This window comes from Heterocephalus glaber, unplaced genomic scaffold, assembly GCF_053883595.1.
Source record: "Heterocephalus glaber isolate CG9 unplaced genomic scaffold, H.glaber_assembly_v1.0 deba00001004, whole genome shotgun sequence".
In the NCBI taxonomy this organism is placed as follows: domain Eukaryota; kingdom Metazoa; phylum Chordata; class Mammalia; order Rodentia; family Bathyergidae; genus Heterocephalus; species Heterocephalus glaber.
Window position 1 is genome coordinate 4,314,994 of NW_028258179.1, and position 17,412 is coordinate 4,332,405.

The 17,412-nt window shown below is 53.1% G+C and overlaps 1 protein-coding gene across 1 annotated transcript; it reads left to right on the top strand.

Annotated features, from left to right (window-relative positions):
• The first annotated feature begins 4,355 nt into the window (after positions 1-4,355).
• Spata3 (spermatogenesis associated 3) lies at positions 4,356-16,788 on the top strand. Its single transcript, XM_087209387.1, is given in 5 exon segments — positions 4,356-5,383; positions 5,385-5,707; positions 13,318-13,489; positions 15,653-15,791; positions 16,731-16,788. Coding segments are annotated over 4 exon segments (996 nt in total). The 5' UTR covers positions 4,356-4,988; the 3' UTR covers positions 15,759-15,791; positions 16,731-16,788.
• Positions 16,789-17,412: the final 624 nt, after the last annotated feature.

A 17,412-nucleotide genomic window follows, 5' to 3' on the forward strand; every position in this document is an offset into this window, starting at 1 on the left:
GTTCGGTTCGCGACCACAATCTCGGCACATTTGCCATCTCACAGGCCGGAAGCTGTATTTGTCCTGCATCCGCCCCTGAGTTTAGCCAGGAACTCCCATCAGTGACCGCTGTTCCGAGTTTTACAGCGGGAACGGGAGCAGGAGCGTTTGGGAGAGAGTTCCAAGGTGACACCCAGCTCTCTGCAACGGCCCTGCCCCTGGGGACCGCCCCCGCCCACCCCAATCAGAGGTGAAGTTCGTCTTTGCCAGTCTGCAGATCTGGGCTCCCGCAGCGGCCTCTGGTGGTGGATATGGCTCTGCCAGCGCCGGGAATCGCCTCAGGAGGCCAGGGAAGGAAAGATTATTTTCTAGTTATCTGCCTTGGCTCGGCGGCATCCAGAAATCCACCCAGCACACCTCTTACCGTTTCCTCCTACACAAGGAACGATTTCAGTTCGTTTTATTGCAGATAGCTAAGTTAGTCAGAAATTATTGTAAGGCGGTTAGACAAAGCTGGGCCCTCAGCATAAAAAGTTGAGACACATTGGGCCAGGGATTTAGCTCAGTGGTTCCGTCGCTTGCCTTGCAAGCGCAAGGACCCAAGTTCGATCCCTGGTACCAAAAAAAAAAAAAAAAAAAAAAAAATTTGAGACACATTCACTACTGGTTAGATTATTAAAAGAGAAGTACTTCCCCTGGGGAAAAATAGCAGTGATTGATATTCGCATCAATCTCCCTAGCCCATTCTTTTTCCAGAAATTCCTTGTACACTTGCTACGTGACTAGCTTTCCCATTTTATCAATATTACCTGGCTGACTGTACTTGTAATCTTATTGGTTGATCATAGTTTTGTCCCACCTTATGTCCACCATGTGACTTCCCATTGGATTTTTCTCTTTCTTTTCTTTCTTTCTTTCTTTCTTGGTACCGGAGATCGAACTCGGGACCTTGTGCTTGCGAGGCAGACTGGGAACCACTGAGCTAAATTCCCGGCCCCCTCCCATTGGGTCTTATTAGTCACCTTTAGTTTTGTCCCTCCTTGGACCTCACCTTGTGGCTTTGCTCAGTGAAACGCCTTTGAGAATCGGGGTGGGCGGGCAACTCACTTTCTGGTCCCACTTCTGTCTCTCTTAGAAGCTTTCTTTCTTTCAATAATTTATTCTTACTCTTAGCCTCCGTTGTTCCTAGAATTCATTCTTTGATTTTAGAGAACACGAACTCGTGTTCCAGATATCTAGCAGGTTGGGAGTTACAATATTTCCCTTGTTGGGATCACTTGCTGCAGTTTCCCTTTTCTATCTCAGAAGTGATGAACTACATAGCACCTCATCAATTCGTACGATTTTTATGTCTTTATGTATCAGCTTAAATTTTTTTTAATTCAAAAGAAGTAAGGTAAATTTATTATTTTTTAAAGGTAAAAAGAGAACTCATATCAAGTCGCCGAATAAAAATACAGGACAGCTAGTTCAATTTGGATTTCACACTTTGATCTTAGCCAATAAGGCTGAGAAGCAATTAAATTTGGATCTCAGATCTACAACAAATAATGCATGGTGTGCTTCTTCTAAAAAAATGGCAAAAAAAAATCAGAGATTAAAAAAAAAATGCAGGTGATGTAAAATCCAAATTTAAGGCTGCACACCTGTAATCCCAGTACTTGGGAGGCTGAGGCAGGAAGACTGCCATGAGTTTGAGGCCAGCCTGGACTACACAGCAAGACCCTGTCTCAAAGAAAAAATAATAAAATCCCAATTTTACTGGCTGTCCTGTATTTTTACTTGCAAATCTGACAACTCTGTACCCTTTACCTAGTTACACCTTAGCGAACACGGACACAGCCTTTTTTTCCATATCCCTGTATGTACATTTTTTACCCAAGAAAGGGGCAGGGCTCCTAAGGTGGGCTGTTTTGCAGCCTGAGTTCCATTTAACCCCATTCCCCCGCACAGCCTTTCGTGGCACCCCGTCTGTGATGTCTGTTATGTTCTGGTTCTCACGCCTTCCTCGTGTGAGACGTTTAGACACCTGGAGGTAGGTACAACTCTCTGGCTTCCTATTTTTCCCAGACCCAGTGTTTCCTCTCCTAGTTTTACCACCAGGGATGTCCATGTTCCGGCTGTTTGTGGCACCCAGGGAGGTACCAGTCTCAGTTCTGCAACACAAGTTGGCACAAGTGACACCATGGATCCCGCTCATGGATTGGGGATTAGAGTGTGGGGTCCGACCCCCGGCCTTGGACGTGGCCTGGATGCAACCCTTACGGTGATGGTGGCAGGGATATTGTGAGGCTGCGCCTGTCCTGCCCACTAGAGGGCAGCCTCCACCAGAACGAGACGCTTCCTCCGGGTCATCGCTGAACCCTCATAGGACAGGCGACAATGGCTGGTGCGTCACAGGGACCGCTGAGCAAATGACCAATAAATCAGAAAACGGAAGAGTCTCTGGCTCTAGACGCCAGGGCGGTGGGAGGAAGATGGAAGAGGTGGGGGCTTTAGGTCAGACTGGGCTGAAGCCTTGCTCTACCGCTTTCTAGCTGTATGACTTTTATTCGTTTCTTATTGCTGCAAATTACTTTGACCTCAGTGGCTTAAGACAATGCAAATGTGTTACTGTATCTATCTGTAGGTTAAATTCAGCTTTCACTTAGCTAAAAGAAAGGTGGTCAGCGGGGCTGAGGTCCTTTCCTGAAGCTGAAGCAGAGACTCCATTTGTCCCATTTTCCTGCTTCTAACGGTCATTCCCACTGCTCAGCCCAGGCCCCTTTCCTCCCAGTTCAAAGCCAACACCAGCATCCTTCCGGGTCACCTCCCTTTAAGTACTCTTGGGATTATACTGAGCCCACCTGGCTAACCCAAGCTTCTGTTTCAAAATCAAGGGTAGCAAGTGTAATTCCTTCTAAGACCTCACCCTTCCCCGGGGAGCCTAACATATTCAGAGATTCCAGGGATGTACGCATCTTTGAGGAACCATTATGCTGCCTACCATAGACTAGACCAAGTATATAACCTCCTCCAATTCATTTCTTTTCTTTTTTTTTTTTTTTTGGTACCGGGGATCGAACTTGGGACCTTGCACTTGTGAGGCAGGCGGTGGAACCACTGAGCTAAATCCCCAGCCCTCAAATTCATTTCTTTATAAAATAGGGTTCCTGAGCCGGGCATGGTGGTGCACACCTGTCATCCCAGACTCAGAAGGCTGAGGCAGTAGGATCACCACGAGTTCAAGGCCAGCCTGGGTTACATAGTGAGTTCAAGGCCAGCCTGAACTACAGAGCGAGACCTTGTCTCCAAAAAACAAAAGGTAGATTTAAATAAATAAAATAGAGTTCCTGCAGTGGTTGGCGTGGGGATTAGGCATGGTGATTTTGTTAGTTTACTATGGCTGTGTGACATATCACCACTACACTTAGTAGCCAGCTTCATCTCACCCCCATCCAAGGGTCAGGAATTAGCACAGCCGAATGGTTCACAGGGCTGTGGACAGGGCATCTGCCAGGACCCCTGTCAGTTAAAGGAAGGCTGGGGCTCCCTCAGTGGTCACTGGCAGGAGGCCCCTGGTTCCTGCCATGCCACCCTGGGAGAGGTCACTTTTTAACACCAGCTGACAGAGCCCCTGCTTTAGCGCTACTTCCTAAATGAAGTCTCCCCATCTCCCAACACCACTCCCAAAAGCTCCTAAAAGGGCTGGGCCCAAAGAGCCTGGGGGTGGCTGGACTCCAGCATGATCATCCATCTTCCTCCCCAAGGTCCCAAGGCGGCCAGCAGCCCTGCCAACTCTCTGCCCCTGCTGTGGCTTCACTGTCCCAGGGGCTGGTGAAGAGCAAATCCCCAAGGCAGTTAAGCGTCAGGACCTCTGCTACATGCCCCGGTGTGGCTGAGTGGACTGGGTCACGGTGCTGCCGCTCTTTCGTGTGGCAGGGACAAAGCAGTCCAAGCCGGTGGAGTCTGAGACCGCAGCTCCTTTTTGAATCGGTCCTCTACAGTTTAGGACTCTGGTAAGAGCTGGTTTAGAAAGCAAAAGTCAAAACCCAGGTAGGGTTTCTCCTGCCTCCCACAGGAATCTGTCTTGAGCTCCAAGGCCTGTCTGCGTCGCTGGTCACATCATCCTGGAGGAAAGTTCAGCAGCACTTGTCACTCATCAGTGACCCGGCCACCCTGAGGTCCCAACTGTGACTTTTCAGACTTGCTTGGCCCAGGGGAAGGGGCTGGAAGTGCTCTCACCAACCCTGTCCAGGTGGAGGGCCACCTTTTATCAGGATTTCAGCTCAGGGATTTCTGGGCGAGAGCCTGCTTTGCAGCCCTTCATTTGTATATTTTTAGTGATAATTTAGAACTTGGCACAGTTAGAAAATTAACAAAAGGAACAATGTTCCCCATCCTTGGGGTCCCTCTGTCCCACCTCCCCAGGCTCTCTGCTCATCCCTGTGTGCAAGGCAGTTGGGGAGTTTGGGCTTTGGGTTTTGCTGTGCTGAAGGTCTTTGCTGTCACTTTGACAGGGGCCTTGGGCACCCACAGAAGACTGGGACTGAGGGGACCAAATCCATCTCCTGTACCCCATCAGCAGGTGACAGCGCAGGGCCAAGGCAGCTGGATCACCCAGAGAGCAGCAGGCTGAGTGAGCAGGACCTGCCTGCCAGTCCCCAGCCACTCAAAAGGGCCGCTCTGCACCTGGCCGCTGTAAGTTCCAGGTGCCGACGGTACCCTGGTCCACTGCACACAAATCCGCTTGGCTTAGGCAAAAAGGTCTATCCGCGGGACAAGCCGCGTGCCTCTGAAAACCATAGCCACGAAAGATGATGAGGAAAGGGAACAGCCAGCCTTAGTTACACCAGTGTCTCACAGCAACTTCCTTCTGATGGAAGATTTTTGAAAAGTCGCGGGCCAGAGGCCCTTAGCCACGACAGGAGAGGTAGGGCGCGGGGCTAATGTGACACGCTCCAGGAAGGGCAGCTTTTCCCTGGGCCAACCGAGGCCGGAGCCCACTGGGGCAAGGGAGCTGGCCGGGCATGGAGCAGCCGACTGGGGCGCGGCCCTCGGGGGCCCCGCAGGAGGAGCGCGCTGAGCAGCAGGAGGACACTCTGGCCCCGTCTGTCGAGGGTCGTGGCCAGGTGCTGCTGATAGGTGAGTCCTGGAACCAGGACGAGTGCTGCGTGACCCTGCAGGACCTTCGGGAGCCATCGCCGCCCGAGCAGCGCAGCGGACCCTTGTCCGGCCCAGCCACCATCCGTCCCAACAGCTCCAGCGACTGCGCCAGGCGAGGTCTCAAGCGCTCAGGCGACAGCTTGGCGAACGGCTCTGACGGCCCGGCGGCCAAGTCCAAGCGCTCGGCGGAGAAGCCGCAGGGCGCCGAACACGAGCCCGAGCCCGAGCCTGCGGAGCCGTGCGAGCGAGCGGGTCGCGCAGCTTCTCGTGCTGTGTGACGCGCGCGCGCTCTGCACGCAGCTGCCGCAGGTGCAGCTGCTCCTGGGCAAGGTGCGCGCCCGGCACTGGGGCCCACCTGCCGCTCTCTTCGGGGTCGCCGTGCAGCGGCGGCCGGAGGAGGAGGCCGAGGCGCGCCACCGCCTGGAGAGTCTGCTCTGCAGCGTCTTCGGGCCGCAAGGCGCCGCCGCAGAGGTGCACACAGCCGTGTTCCGCCCCGGCCACCCCCAGGGCGCCCTGGACGTGCAGCGCGCCGCCAGCCAGGCGCACGGGTTCCCCCCGGTGGATCGCGAGACCCAGACTGATGGTGAGGGGCCGGAGGGCGGGGCTGGGACGCCCGGCCGCGAGGGCACCCGGAGCTCCCTGGGAGGGACGCGTGCCCGCCTCGGCGCCCTCCGGGGCTTGAGTACCTTTTGGAGTGGAGATAAGCTCGTCTCCTTGCCCCCGGGCGTTCTCACTGGGATGATCTGAAGTGTCCGACAGACCTAATTTGGGGGGCCGACGGCTCCCACTCATCGGCCCCACCCACCGCTTGGGGTGTCGTCCCCACTGCTGCCAGTCTCCCTTTTGTAAAATCCTGAATGGGATTTCGTAGGAACAAGGGCCACCTCCTTCTTCTCATGTGGACGGAGTCCTCGCTTGGTCCTTGAGTCTCCTCCTCCCGAGAATAATAATCACACCAAACACTTTGCTGCTTCGAGCCAGGCCCTGCTGGAAGCCTTCTCCTGCCGATTCTCACAGCAGTCCTCTTAGGCTGCTTCTTTGGTGCTGGGGGTAGAACTCAAGGTCTTCCTCACACTGAGCTACGTTCCAAGCCCCTTTTTAAACTTTTTTCTTTTAAAAATAGTATCTCACCACATTGCCCAGGCTGGGCTCGAACTTGCAGTTCTCCTGCCTCAGCCTCCGGGGTTCTCCCCAGCAGTGCTCCGGACCCTTCTAGCAAGGAATCCAGGCCTGTAGCTGTGGGGAGTGCGGGCTCTCACAGAAGCCCGGAGCCCCTTCTCTGGGGAGCCCTTCCAGACAAGAGGGGACTAAGGAGGCTGGGGGGGGCGGCGCTCTGCCCTCTCCACCTGGTGACCCCAAGCAACTGTCCTCTAGTAACTGGCTCCCGCATGACAGTGAGGTGAAGGACCAGCTGATATCTGAGGTACTACCTATCCCACAGACGACGACGCTTCAGAGCAAATGGTGAGGCCCCTGTTTGGGCCAGAATGGAATCCTGAGCCACTCCTATGGGGCTTTTCCTAGCCCTTGGCCTTGTCCTGACTTGTAAACTTCCTACCCCCGGGGACTCCTCTCCCTCTCTCCTCTCAGTCCTCTACAGCACTTCCATGGGGCCAGCAGGCCTGGCCAGGAAGGCCCCTACCTACGGGCTCTTCCATCTGTGACCTTCAGTGGAAGTCAGACAAACCCCAGACCATCTGTGGACCCAGCCCCTTGGCGATGAAGTTCCTGGTGCCTGGACCCCGTCACCCTGCCCAGCCTGCCTTGACCCTCGTTCAGTTCAAGCAGCTTGCATTGAGCCCCTTCTTGACTCTGGCCCTCCCTGGTCCCCACAGTCTAGGGCTGAGGAACAACAGAGAATGCAGGGTTAGCATTGCGTCTTTGGTATCCTCAGAACAGACTCCAGGGCTCACAAAAGGAAAGATGGCTTTGGTCTGGGGTCTCAAGAAACACTTGGTGAGAGGTGGGTCCCCTGGAGAGGGGTGTGAACCCTAGGAAGCATTTGGACAGAGCCAGGGGTAACTGAGGGAAGGTAACGTATGTTTGCCAGACCTCCGAACTCACGGCTGGTGAGTGCTGGATGCAGGCAGCGGCCTTGTGGCCGATAAGCCTGGGACAGTAACTACATTCTGGGCTCAGGAGCAGGGAATGCACGCACCCTCAGGCAGGAGGCAGAGGGCATGGAAGACATGCTGGGAAATAACTGCTGCTGCGCCGTTCTCCATTCTTCTGGGACAACCTCTGTCCCTGGAGTGTTGCTTCTTGCTTCTGGGGACCCAGACTAAAGGGTCTGCCCTCCATGTTCCTCAGCCTCCCTCCTGGGAACCAAGAGGAACGGAGACCCACATCCTGTGCTGTTTGTCTCCTTTGAATGAAACAGAATCTCTTTCATGGATGCCCAGAAGTTCTGCCAATGTGAATCGGCCCCAGTCTGACTCATTTAAACCAGTGGTTCTCAACCAGGGGCAACGTTGACATCCCCTCCTACCCTAGGAGACTAATGGCAAAGCTTTTAGAGCTGTCTGTAAAAGGTATGATATAAACAAAAGGTATGATGTAATGATATAAACAGCTGGCTGTGGCACCCTTGCCACAGGCTTGCCACTACTGCCCTAGGATATTTAGCAATGTCAGGAGACACTGGTCATGGGGTGGGGAGTGTTGTAGTGAGTCAAGGGCCAGAGATGCTGCTTAACTTCCGGTGACACACAGGACAACCCATAACAAGGAATTGTGCGGCCCAAATGTCAGTAGCGCTGAGGCTGAGAAACCCTGCCTTAAACTGGGTAGAAATCCTCAGTGGAAGCTCATTGGTGTCAGATATCCGGTTTTCTGCCTAATCCCAGTCGGTTCCCTGGCCTGAGGAGCAAATGGACTCCACCCCAGGGACCCTTTGCTCTTGACCTCAGGAAATTGTTCTTTCTTACAGATTCACCTGCTCCCCGAACTTTCCTACTCCTTACTCCAAGGTCAGCCAAATAGAATCCAACACCACTGATGCTCACTTCCCTTCACTGCTAATCCTTCATGACTTTGTTTTCTTTAATCTTCCCATCCAAGGAATTTTTAAATTCATTAATTTCAAAGTCTATATAACTGATTCCCTCTTGGCTTCTGGGGTCATTAAAAGAAAGAGCCCTGGACTGGAATTTGGCCCTGTCCATGCCCTCAGCCAGTCATGGACCATAGAAAAGCAATTGAACTTCTCTGAACATCAGTATTCTCCTCTGCAAAAAAAAAAAAAAAAAAGATCACCCGAGAGGCTGAGGCAGAAGGATCCCTATAAGTTCAAGGCTAACCTGTGCTATGTAGTTAGTTCAAGGTCAGCCTGAACTACATAGCAAGACCCTGTCTCAAAAACCAAAACAAAAAACAAAAAAAATCATCATTAAACACTGGGATGGGATCCAGAAGCCCCAAAATAGGCTCTATCATTTCAGTGTTGAGGATAGGTCTGGCCGTGTGTCTGACCCCTTGGAGCCCTTTCTGTGTAGCTGGCTGTGCCCTGAATCTTGTCCGGGTTGGGGTCCCCCTCCCACCGCAGGCTGCAGGGAGTAGGGTAGGGTTGACAGTTCACCAGCGCCGGATGTTCTTTCACTGAAAGTTCTGTCTCCTTGGGAGAGTGTTTTATGTTGCAAAATGTGAAGTTTAGTCTTTTCAAAGTACTTTTCCTTCTTCCGCCCTAAAATGGAAGCCACGTTATTCATTTAGAGAAAGCTTCATAGTCTTATTTGACTCAGCCCGGGTCGGTTTTGAGAGGCCTTCGGTCTGTTATGCCAATGCCATGAGTTTGAGGTAATTTTTGTTTTCTGAGCAGCTGGTATGTCGTAAGGGAGCTTTCTTTGGCAAAGGCGAAGGTTCTCGGAGAAGTCGCAATGACCCCCACATTCTGCTCCCTCAGTGGAAGAGGCCAGCTCCAGGAAGGGAGAGCTACTCAGAGATGGAGAGGGCTTTGGTCTGTGGAAGATAAAGGGTTCAGAGAAGCCCAAATCTTCAGGAAAGTTATCTGCGCCCTCCTAAAGCCCTGGAGAGCGTAAATGTCTGGAGTTTTGTTTCTGTGCCTGGAAATGGGGGACAGAGCTGAGTGTCCCATCCCGGGTGTCGTACAGTAAAAGAGGAAGTTCAAGGAGACCTGCAGCACACGGGGAAGGAACCTGACAGCTGTGCCCCTGTCGCAGATCATGGGGTCCAGTTGTCACATGTCCCCCTGGCGGGCCTAGCCTGGCCTGCAGGGGACAGGGTGGCTGTGTCCTCTGCCCATCTGGGGCCTGCAGAGAATCCTCTCGGGAGCCCCCACCATGGGAACCGCCCCGTCTCTGTGACCTCACAGGAGGTGTAGGTGACTTCGCCCTGCCCTGTGGCACCCGGATCCCGTCAGAGGCCAGAGCCACACCTGGAAGGCAGAGGTCGGGCGGCCCTCCGGGAGGGAGCCAGAGACCAGGCAGCTCCATGGAGGCCCAAGTGTAACCGGGCGGCCCCACCATGAAGAAGGTCAAGAAGAAAAAGGCAGAGGCCAGGCGCCGCCAGGAGTCCATGACGCAGCGGGCCAGCTCGGACTCCAGCACGCAGCCCAGCTTGGAAGCCGCGCAGCCGGGCACGGAGCCCACCCCGCCTCGGCCAGAAGCCCAGGCTCTCCCGGAACCCGAGACCGAGACCCGCCGCTCACCCGGGAGCCTCTCCCCACCCAGCCCCCAAGCAGCCCCTCCGGCCAGGAAAGCAGGTGCGACCCCTCCCCTACGCAGACCCCACCCGTGGGCCAGGGTGCGCAGGCGGTCAGCGTGCGTTCTGGAGCTGAGCTTGTGAAATGTGCAGGTTTTTGTTTTTATTTGGACCCAAAAGACCAGGATTTGTGGGTTTTGCGTGTCTCACTGAAGACAGCCGTGCATATTTACTAACCTTCACAGCAGTACCCTGTGAATGCTAAAAAATTAGAGCTAAGGGTGTCCTCATGGGCTGTCAACGATGCCCAGCAGCCAAGACCAGAGAAGCCAGTCTAGGGCGAGAGAGGAGAAAGGGTGGCAGGCCAGGGCCCGGAGGTGTGACAGCCCGTGGAGGGAGTTGGGCAATGTCCGTCAGGTGCGAGATTGACTCTAGAGACAGATTTCTGCTCAATGTAAAAAGCTTCACAGCAATCAGATCTTCCTGAAAAGGGCACAGCTGTCTGGAAAAATGGGTCCCAGCTTCTTGGGCAGCCAAAGAGAGGCTGAGTTAGCACTGGGAGCGTGGAGGGAACTCGGGTGGAGTCAGAGTGGGCAGTGTTGTTCTGATGCTCACCCTAATGGCACCCACCCTTGGCAGTGTCACTGAGCACTTACTGTGTGTCCAGCCATCAAAGTTCATCTTCTGGTCTAACAGCTTTATAGGGAAGGGACTATCCTTGTGCCCGTTTTATAGATGGAGAAACTGAGGCTCACAGGCGACAAACAGCTCACTCTGGAGCAGCCTGGTAGCAGTCTAGAGTCCTCACCCTGAACCACGGACAGCCACTCAATTCCAGCAGACCAGAGATCTCCCCAGGAGGAAGAACATCCTTCCCAGGGCCTCCCCTGCCTCTGCCCGAGCGAGTGCCCCTGGCTCTGTGGCCCTGAGCAGGCCACACCCTCTGGGATGGTGAGAGCACAGAGCAAATGAAAGTAGTGAGGAAAAGTGCTAATCCAAGGATTGCAGTGACAACAGGTCCCCAAGGCTAAGAATCAACCCATCCTCAGCGTGTGGCCACAGTTCTGAGTACCGTGCAGAGTGTTATGTGTACTGTGTACATCGGCCGTGAGATAAGTGTCCTTTGGAAGTGGGATTGTAGAAAGCCAAACTTTTCATTCCCAAATCTTGTGAAGACAGCATGGGATCCAGTCCTGGGGAGGAGTTTCCACTTACTGAGGACACAAAGCAGATTCACACCTGCACTTCTTTGGGGAAATTTTCCTCCTCTGAGCCACAATGGGAAGGAATGTTGGAGATATGGGCAGAAGGCCTTTAAATAAAGGAAGTAATTTCTAAAACCAAGCCTGCCTGTGTGCAAACTATGGTAGCTCAAACTAAGATAAGTCCCCCACTAAGATGACTGTAATCAAAAAGTTGGAACGGCACCTGCCTCAAAAGCGCAAGATCCTGAGTTGGATCCCCGGTACAGAGGGGAAAAAAAAAAGATGGACAGTAGGACCTGGGACAATGGTGCACACCTATAATTCCAGCTTCTTGGAGGCTGAGGCAAGAGAATCACAAGTTCAAGCCCAGCCTGCACAACCTAGCAAGATCCTGTCTCACAATAAAAATGGCTAGGATAGAGCTCAATGTTAGAGTGCTTGTGCAAGGCCCTAGGTTCAATCCCCAGTATCACACAAAAAAAATAAAAAGTTGCACAATCACAAGTGTTGAGGATGTGAAGAAACCAGAAACCAAGTGAAGTGCAACTGCTGAGGAAATCTAGAAAACTGGCAGTTCCTCAGAAAGTTAAAGAGTTGCCATCAGGTGTGGTGGTGCTCACCTGTAATCCCAGCACGGGGTGGGGGGGGGCCAGGGCAGGAGGATCACTTCAAGTTCAAGGCCAGCCTGGGCTACATAGTGAGTTCAAGGTCAGTCTGAACCACATAGTGAGACCCTGTCTCAAAAAAACAACAACAACAAAAAGAATTGCCTTATGACCTAGCAGTGCTACTCTTGAGCATAGACACAAGAGAATTAAAAACTCGAGTCCCAGGGGCCGGGGATTTAGCTCAGTGGTTTCGCTTCCTGCTGCACAAGCGCAAGGACCCGAATTCGATCCCTAGTACCAAAAAAACAAAACACTCAAGTCCCTGCAAAAACTTGTACAAGAATGTTCACAGCAGAATCATTCATAATAACCAAAAAGTGGAAACAGCTCAAGTGCCCATCAACTGATGGATGGATAAACAAAACCTGGTCTGAAAACAGCACAATACAGCAAATGCAGTGAAAATACTACTTGATAATAAAACGGATGATGTACGGATACATAGTAGATGAACCTTAAAAACACTAGGCTATGCCCCAGGATTTAGCTCAGTGGTTCTGCCACCTGCCTCGAAAGCACAAAGTCCTGAGTTCGATCCCCAGTACCAAAAAAAACCCCACACACTAGGCTAAATTGAAAAAGCCAGGCCCCTCCAACGCAATTCCATGTATCTGCATCTGAAATGCCCAGAATAGGTAATTTTTGGGGCCAGGAACTTAGGGGAGGAAGAGCCAGGGAGTGAATGCTAAGGAGGATGTGATTTATTTTTAGGAGATGAAAATATCCTGAAATTAGGTAGTGGTGAAGGCACTCAACATGCCTGAATGAATGAATTTTATGGTCTGGGAATTATCAATTCTAATTTTTATAACTAAAAATAGGGAAAAAAAGGAACCTCGCCTTTGGAATCCCTTCCTCATTCCAGGAAGATGAGTGTCCTGGGCAGAGTTTGCGGGAGCTCAGGAATGGACAAATCTGTAGCCCAGGCTAGCTGGGTTGATAATAGCAGAGTTTCCCGGCCAGAAATCCTCTTGCCTGACAGCAGGGGGCGCCACCTCCATGTTCTGCTGGGATTCAGCCCAGAGGACAGAAGTGGGAGATTCCTTTGGGAAGTATTTCCAGCACTGCAGCCCAGAGCAGCGCTGTCTTCTGCATGGATCACCGCCCCCACTCCATGAGCAGAACATGGCAGCATCCCCTCCAGAAGTCTCCAAGACACCTCTCATGGGTGGGCAGTCACCTGTTTGTGTCACTCCCCAGCCAAATTCCTGGGCTGTTTTCACTGACTGGAAAGTTAGAAATCCTGAGTTGAAGTCAACTTGGGCAATCTACTTGCCATCAGGGCACATCCCTGACATCCTTTGAGCCTCAGTTTCCTTATTTGTAAAATGAGACAAACAATAGCCCACTTCACGGGATGGTTGTGACAATTAAGTGAGCCAGAAGTGTGGGCACAGTGCAGTACAAGTGGTTATGTTGTCGTTATTTACGTTACTCCTGTTTGGGAAGGGATCATGCTGAGGGACGGAAGTCCAGCGGGGTAGATGGGTGCCACTACCTAGATGATGCCTTTAACACTGTAGGTTTCCATGGTAACCCTGCTGCTGTCCACACATGTGCGCAGCTTGGCAGTGAGGGAGCCTTCCCGAACTGTCCTCCTGTCTGTCCCTCAGCTCCCAAGGCATGTGCGTCCCTCATCTCTCCCCTTCTCTGTCCACCAGGGCCTGTGACCCTCGCAGGCCTGAGGCCCTGCTCCCGTGCTGCCTGCCCAGGCAGCTCCACGTGCTGGCACTGTCTGGGGCTCTGCCACAGCCGCATCTTCGATGTCCTTCTGCCTTGGGACTGGCAGGCCATGCCAGGGAGAGGATTCCCCAACCTCCTCACCTTCTACAGGTTCCCAGGCCGTGGGGGGCTGGCGCCTGGGGCTCACAGTTCAAAGGGCCAGGCTCTGTCCCTAGCCCTTGGTAGCAGTCCTGTGTAACTTTCTCCAGAATGAGGCTGAAAGAAAAGGCTTTCCAGGCCGGGGATGTAGCTCAGTGGTGCCGCTGCCTGCCTTGCAAGTGCAAGGTCCCAAGTTCTATCCCTGGTACAAAAAAGAAAGAAAGAAAAGACTTTCCTTCCAGTTGCTACTTCTGGGGGTTTGGCAGGCACGGCCCTTTCTGATGGGACCTGCCCTGCTGTCTGGGGGCCCCACCCACCCTTGCAAAGAAGTGCCTGTTTCCTTCCTTCTGGGACCTGCTTCTCTGGCAGTTCGCTTTTCTTTTCCCTATAGAATCCGTCCCTTCCTCAGAACACACTCCCTGGCCGGGTGTGGTGGCACACACTTGTAATCTAGTACTCTGGGAGGCTGAGGCAGGAGGACTGCAAGTTCAAGCCCAACCTGGGCAATTTAGCGACTTAGCAAAATCCTGTCTTAAAATTTTTAAAAATTCTAAAAAGGGCTGGGGATATATCCTTGGGTTCAATTCCCAGTACAAAAAAACAAAAACACAAACAAAAAAGTCACCTCCTTCATAAATTCCACTGGACTTGGGAGCTTTAGGAGCTTGGACTTCTTGACCTGCAGAGGAATATTCCAAGAATTTAGTGATAAGAACTGATTGTGAGGCCTAAGCCCCCTCTGGGTGACAGCAAGGCCTCAGCCACTCAGGCTGTTTCTGGGGTCTCCAGCAGGGCCATGAACCCCCGGCCTGCTCTGTGGGTGTCACCTGCAGGCCCACCTACTTGTCTTCTTCCACAGAGCCACAGGAGCAGTGCCAGAGCTGCCACTGCCTCTCCTGAGAGGACCCTGTCTATGTTGGGAGAATGTGTTGATGATGTCCCCATTTTTCCAGGGCTGCTAGGGCGCCGCATGCCTGGCAAAGGCTCCGCCAGGCCCAGGGTTGGTCCCATGGCCTCCAGTGTCTCCATGGAGGAGGGCCCTGCACTCAGGGATCCCACTCCCATTTCCCAGGGGCAGAGCCCGCCTGGCCCCTCCCACACCCTTATCCTCATCCTGTTGCTCCCCACCTCCTCTCTCTCCTGTCCTTACTTGGGGACCAGCACCCCACCTACCATTTCGGGTCCCACCCAGGAAGCCTCCATCCATCTGCAGCCGATGCTACCAGGGTCCCTGTGGGCTGCAGGCCAAGTGTGGCTGAGGGAGACCTACTGAGCACAGGTTCTAGGACAGTGTCCACCTTTAACCATGTGCAGTTGCTAGACAGGAAGCACTGTGTCCAGGGAGGTCCTGGGAGTCTCAGAACAAGACAGCACTGGGGTACAGCTGAATGGCCTGGGGCCCCTCAAAGAATCCTGGGATCCTCTATGGCTTAAAGTGAAAAGGAAGAACACCATAGGCAGAGGAAAGGCAAAAATAAGGCTCAGAATTAGGATGGGATGAAATCTTGGCTCTTGGTTTAAGATTCACATTCCTGTTAAGTAAGAATTCCTACCTGTGTAGGATTTCTTCAAAAGGATTGCATTTTTGCAATGCCTTCCTGGAAATGATTAGTGTAATTAATTGTATATTTTTGCCTGCCTTTCTAACAGGTGTAGTATGTTATTTCCTGAGGTTCTTTATCTCTAAAATGGTTGGTGGTACACACCTATAATCCCAGCACTTGGGAGACTGAGGCAGAAGGATTGCTGTAAGTTCAAGGCGAGCCTGGGCTACATAGGGAGTTCGAGGCCAGCCTGGATTACACAGTGAGACCCTGTCTCCAAAGAACAGAACGAAAAAGAAATGGAAAAAGAAAAGGAACACACACAGGAAGGAATCAAGCGCAAGGACCTACCCCCCAGGGTGGTAGTCAGGCCGAGAAGGACCCCCAGCGTGGGATGTCTAGCACACACTAGCCACGACCACCCCCATGACCTGGCCCCCCTCCAACACCAGGGTAGCTGACGTCCCAGGTCAGCTCATCCCCCCGTCCCAGGGGGTCTTGTGTTGGGGATCTGTTGGAAGGGGAGGAAATAATGTTCCCTCAAGAGCAGGATCCAGCGGGGACCCCATAATCTCCTCTTTCTCCCAGCTGCAAAGTGCTCTTCCCAAGCCCCTTCCTGCTTGCTCTGCAGAAAACCTCCAAGGAAACACTGCGCTCCTCTTAACTCACACGCTCCGCGCCCTCTGGACTGTGGCTGTGGCTCTGGGGGCGCTGGGGGCTGCCTACTACATCACTGAAGCCTGGTGACTTCCCCCAGCCCAGCCCGGCAGGTAGGAGGAGCCCCTGCCCCTTCTCTGAACAAAGGAAGCGCTGGGGCCAGGAGGCCCACTCCCGGCCTCTCAGGCAGCCCGGATGCTCGGATGCTCGAAGAGGATGCTGGGCCTGTTGTCAGGGCAACAGAGCCACGCTCCTAGCTTCTCCCACGCCCCTCTTCCCTGGGAAGGCTCCCCTGGTCACAGGTACTGGCCAGGAGGGGATGAGAGGGCTTGGGCCAGACATTCCTACCTGTCTCAGGGTCTTTCCTTAGTACTTCCGGAAAGCTTGTCCCTTTGCCACCTTAGGGTTCCTACCCTCCCTTCCTAGCCTAGCACCCCTTCCCTGCCACCTTCCATCTTCCTTCTGTCTTCTCCATCACGGTGCTCTCCAGGCTGTTCTGTGTCATGCTGTGCAGGGCTCTTTGCTACCCTGTAATCTGACTTCCCAACGATGCTGCATACTGGGGGCAAATGGCAGGCCTCACACTGCCATGTTCACTCTGCCTCCTATTTGGGGAAAGGTACTTCTAGAATATTCTTTCTAAAACTCAGTGAACCTCTCCCCCTGGCACCCTCTTCAGCCAATGGGGAGGCCTTAAAAACAGAAGTCTTCCTTGGGGCACTGAAGGCAGTCAAACTCACCGCTCTCCGCCTCTCACTTAGCTTCTGGGGCCCTCAGAGAAGGAGGAAGAAGCCGGAAACACTGACACGAAGCCCCGTTGATGCCAGGCACTTTGGCAAGGTCGCTAGGCCTGAGCAAGGGGGTGGTCTCCATGCAGCTGAGTGTGACTGAAAGAAGACCAGACATGAGGAACAGATAGTTTACTCTTCCACAAATGGATCTTAGCTGCCAAACCCTCATCCAGCAGGTGTCAAACAGAAAGCCACTGGTGTTCTGGGCCACAGAGAATTGTCTAAGCAAATGGCTCTGTCCTTATTCTCTTTTTCTTACAGATGCAGTTTCCATCAAAGGATCTCACTTGTCACCAAAATAGAGCAAAAGCAAAATGTGTTTCTTTAGTGTGTTTTACTCAGGGACACAAATGAGCAGGGGGGTCAGTGTGGGGGGCCTGACCTGGGAACTCTTGGGGCCACACATAAGCAGCTCCTCCCCGGGGCTACAGGCCAGGAAAGCCACCTCCCAGCACACACTCAAGAGAACAGGTGACTTGCTCTAGATTTGCCTGAGTCCCAATGCAGGAACCATGAGGCTTAGTTGAGGACCTATGGTACTACAGCCAGCTGTACTTCCAGGCAGTGCTCATCGGAGTAGGGGGCCAGGAGGAACGCACTGGTGCTCATCTGGGATAGAAGTCCTGTTCAAGGTGATCTCAGCAGAGAGTGCAGGAGTGGGAGGTCACACGGGGAAGGGAGGATGGTCAGTCCTGGTTGCAGAGGACTCCATCTGAGGGGGACGCTGAGGTATTTCACCCACACTATCTGGGAGGCAGGAGATTCATTACCCTGCACTTTGTCCTCCTCTGGGAAGGAACCTCAGGCAAAGAAATGAGATATCCCAAAGCCACGACCAAGGCCAACCCTACATGCACATAAAGGCTCACAGAGCCACGTCTAGGGGACCTACTGAGCCTCTAAGACCTGGTCCAGTAGGAGTAGGCACATTGGCCTATGGCTG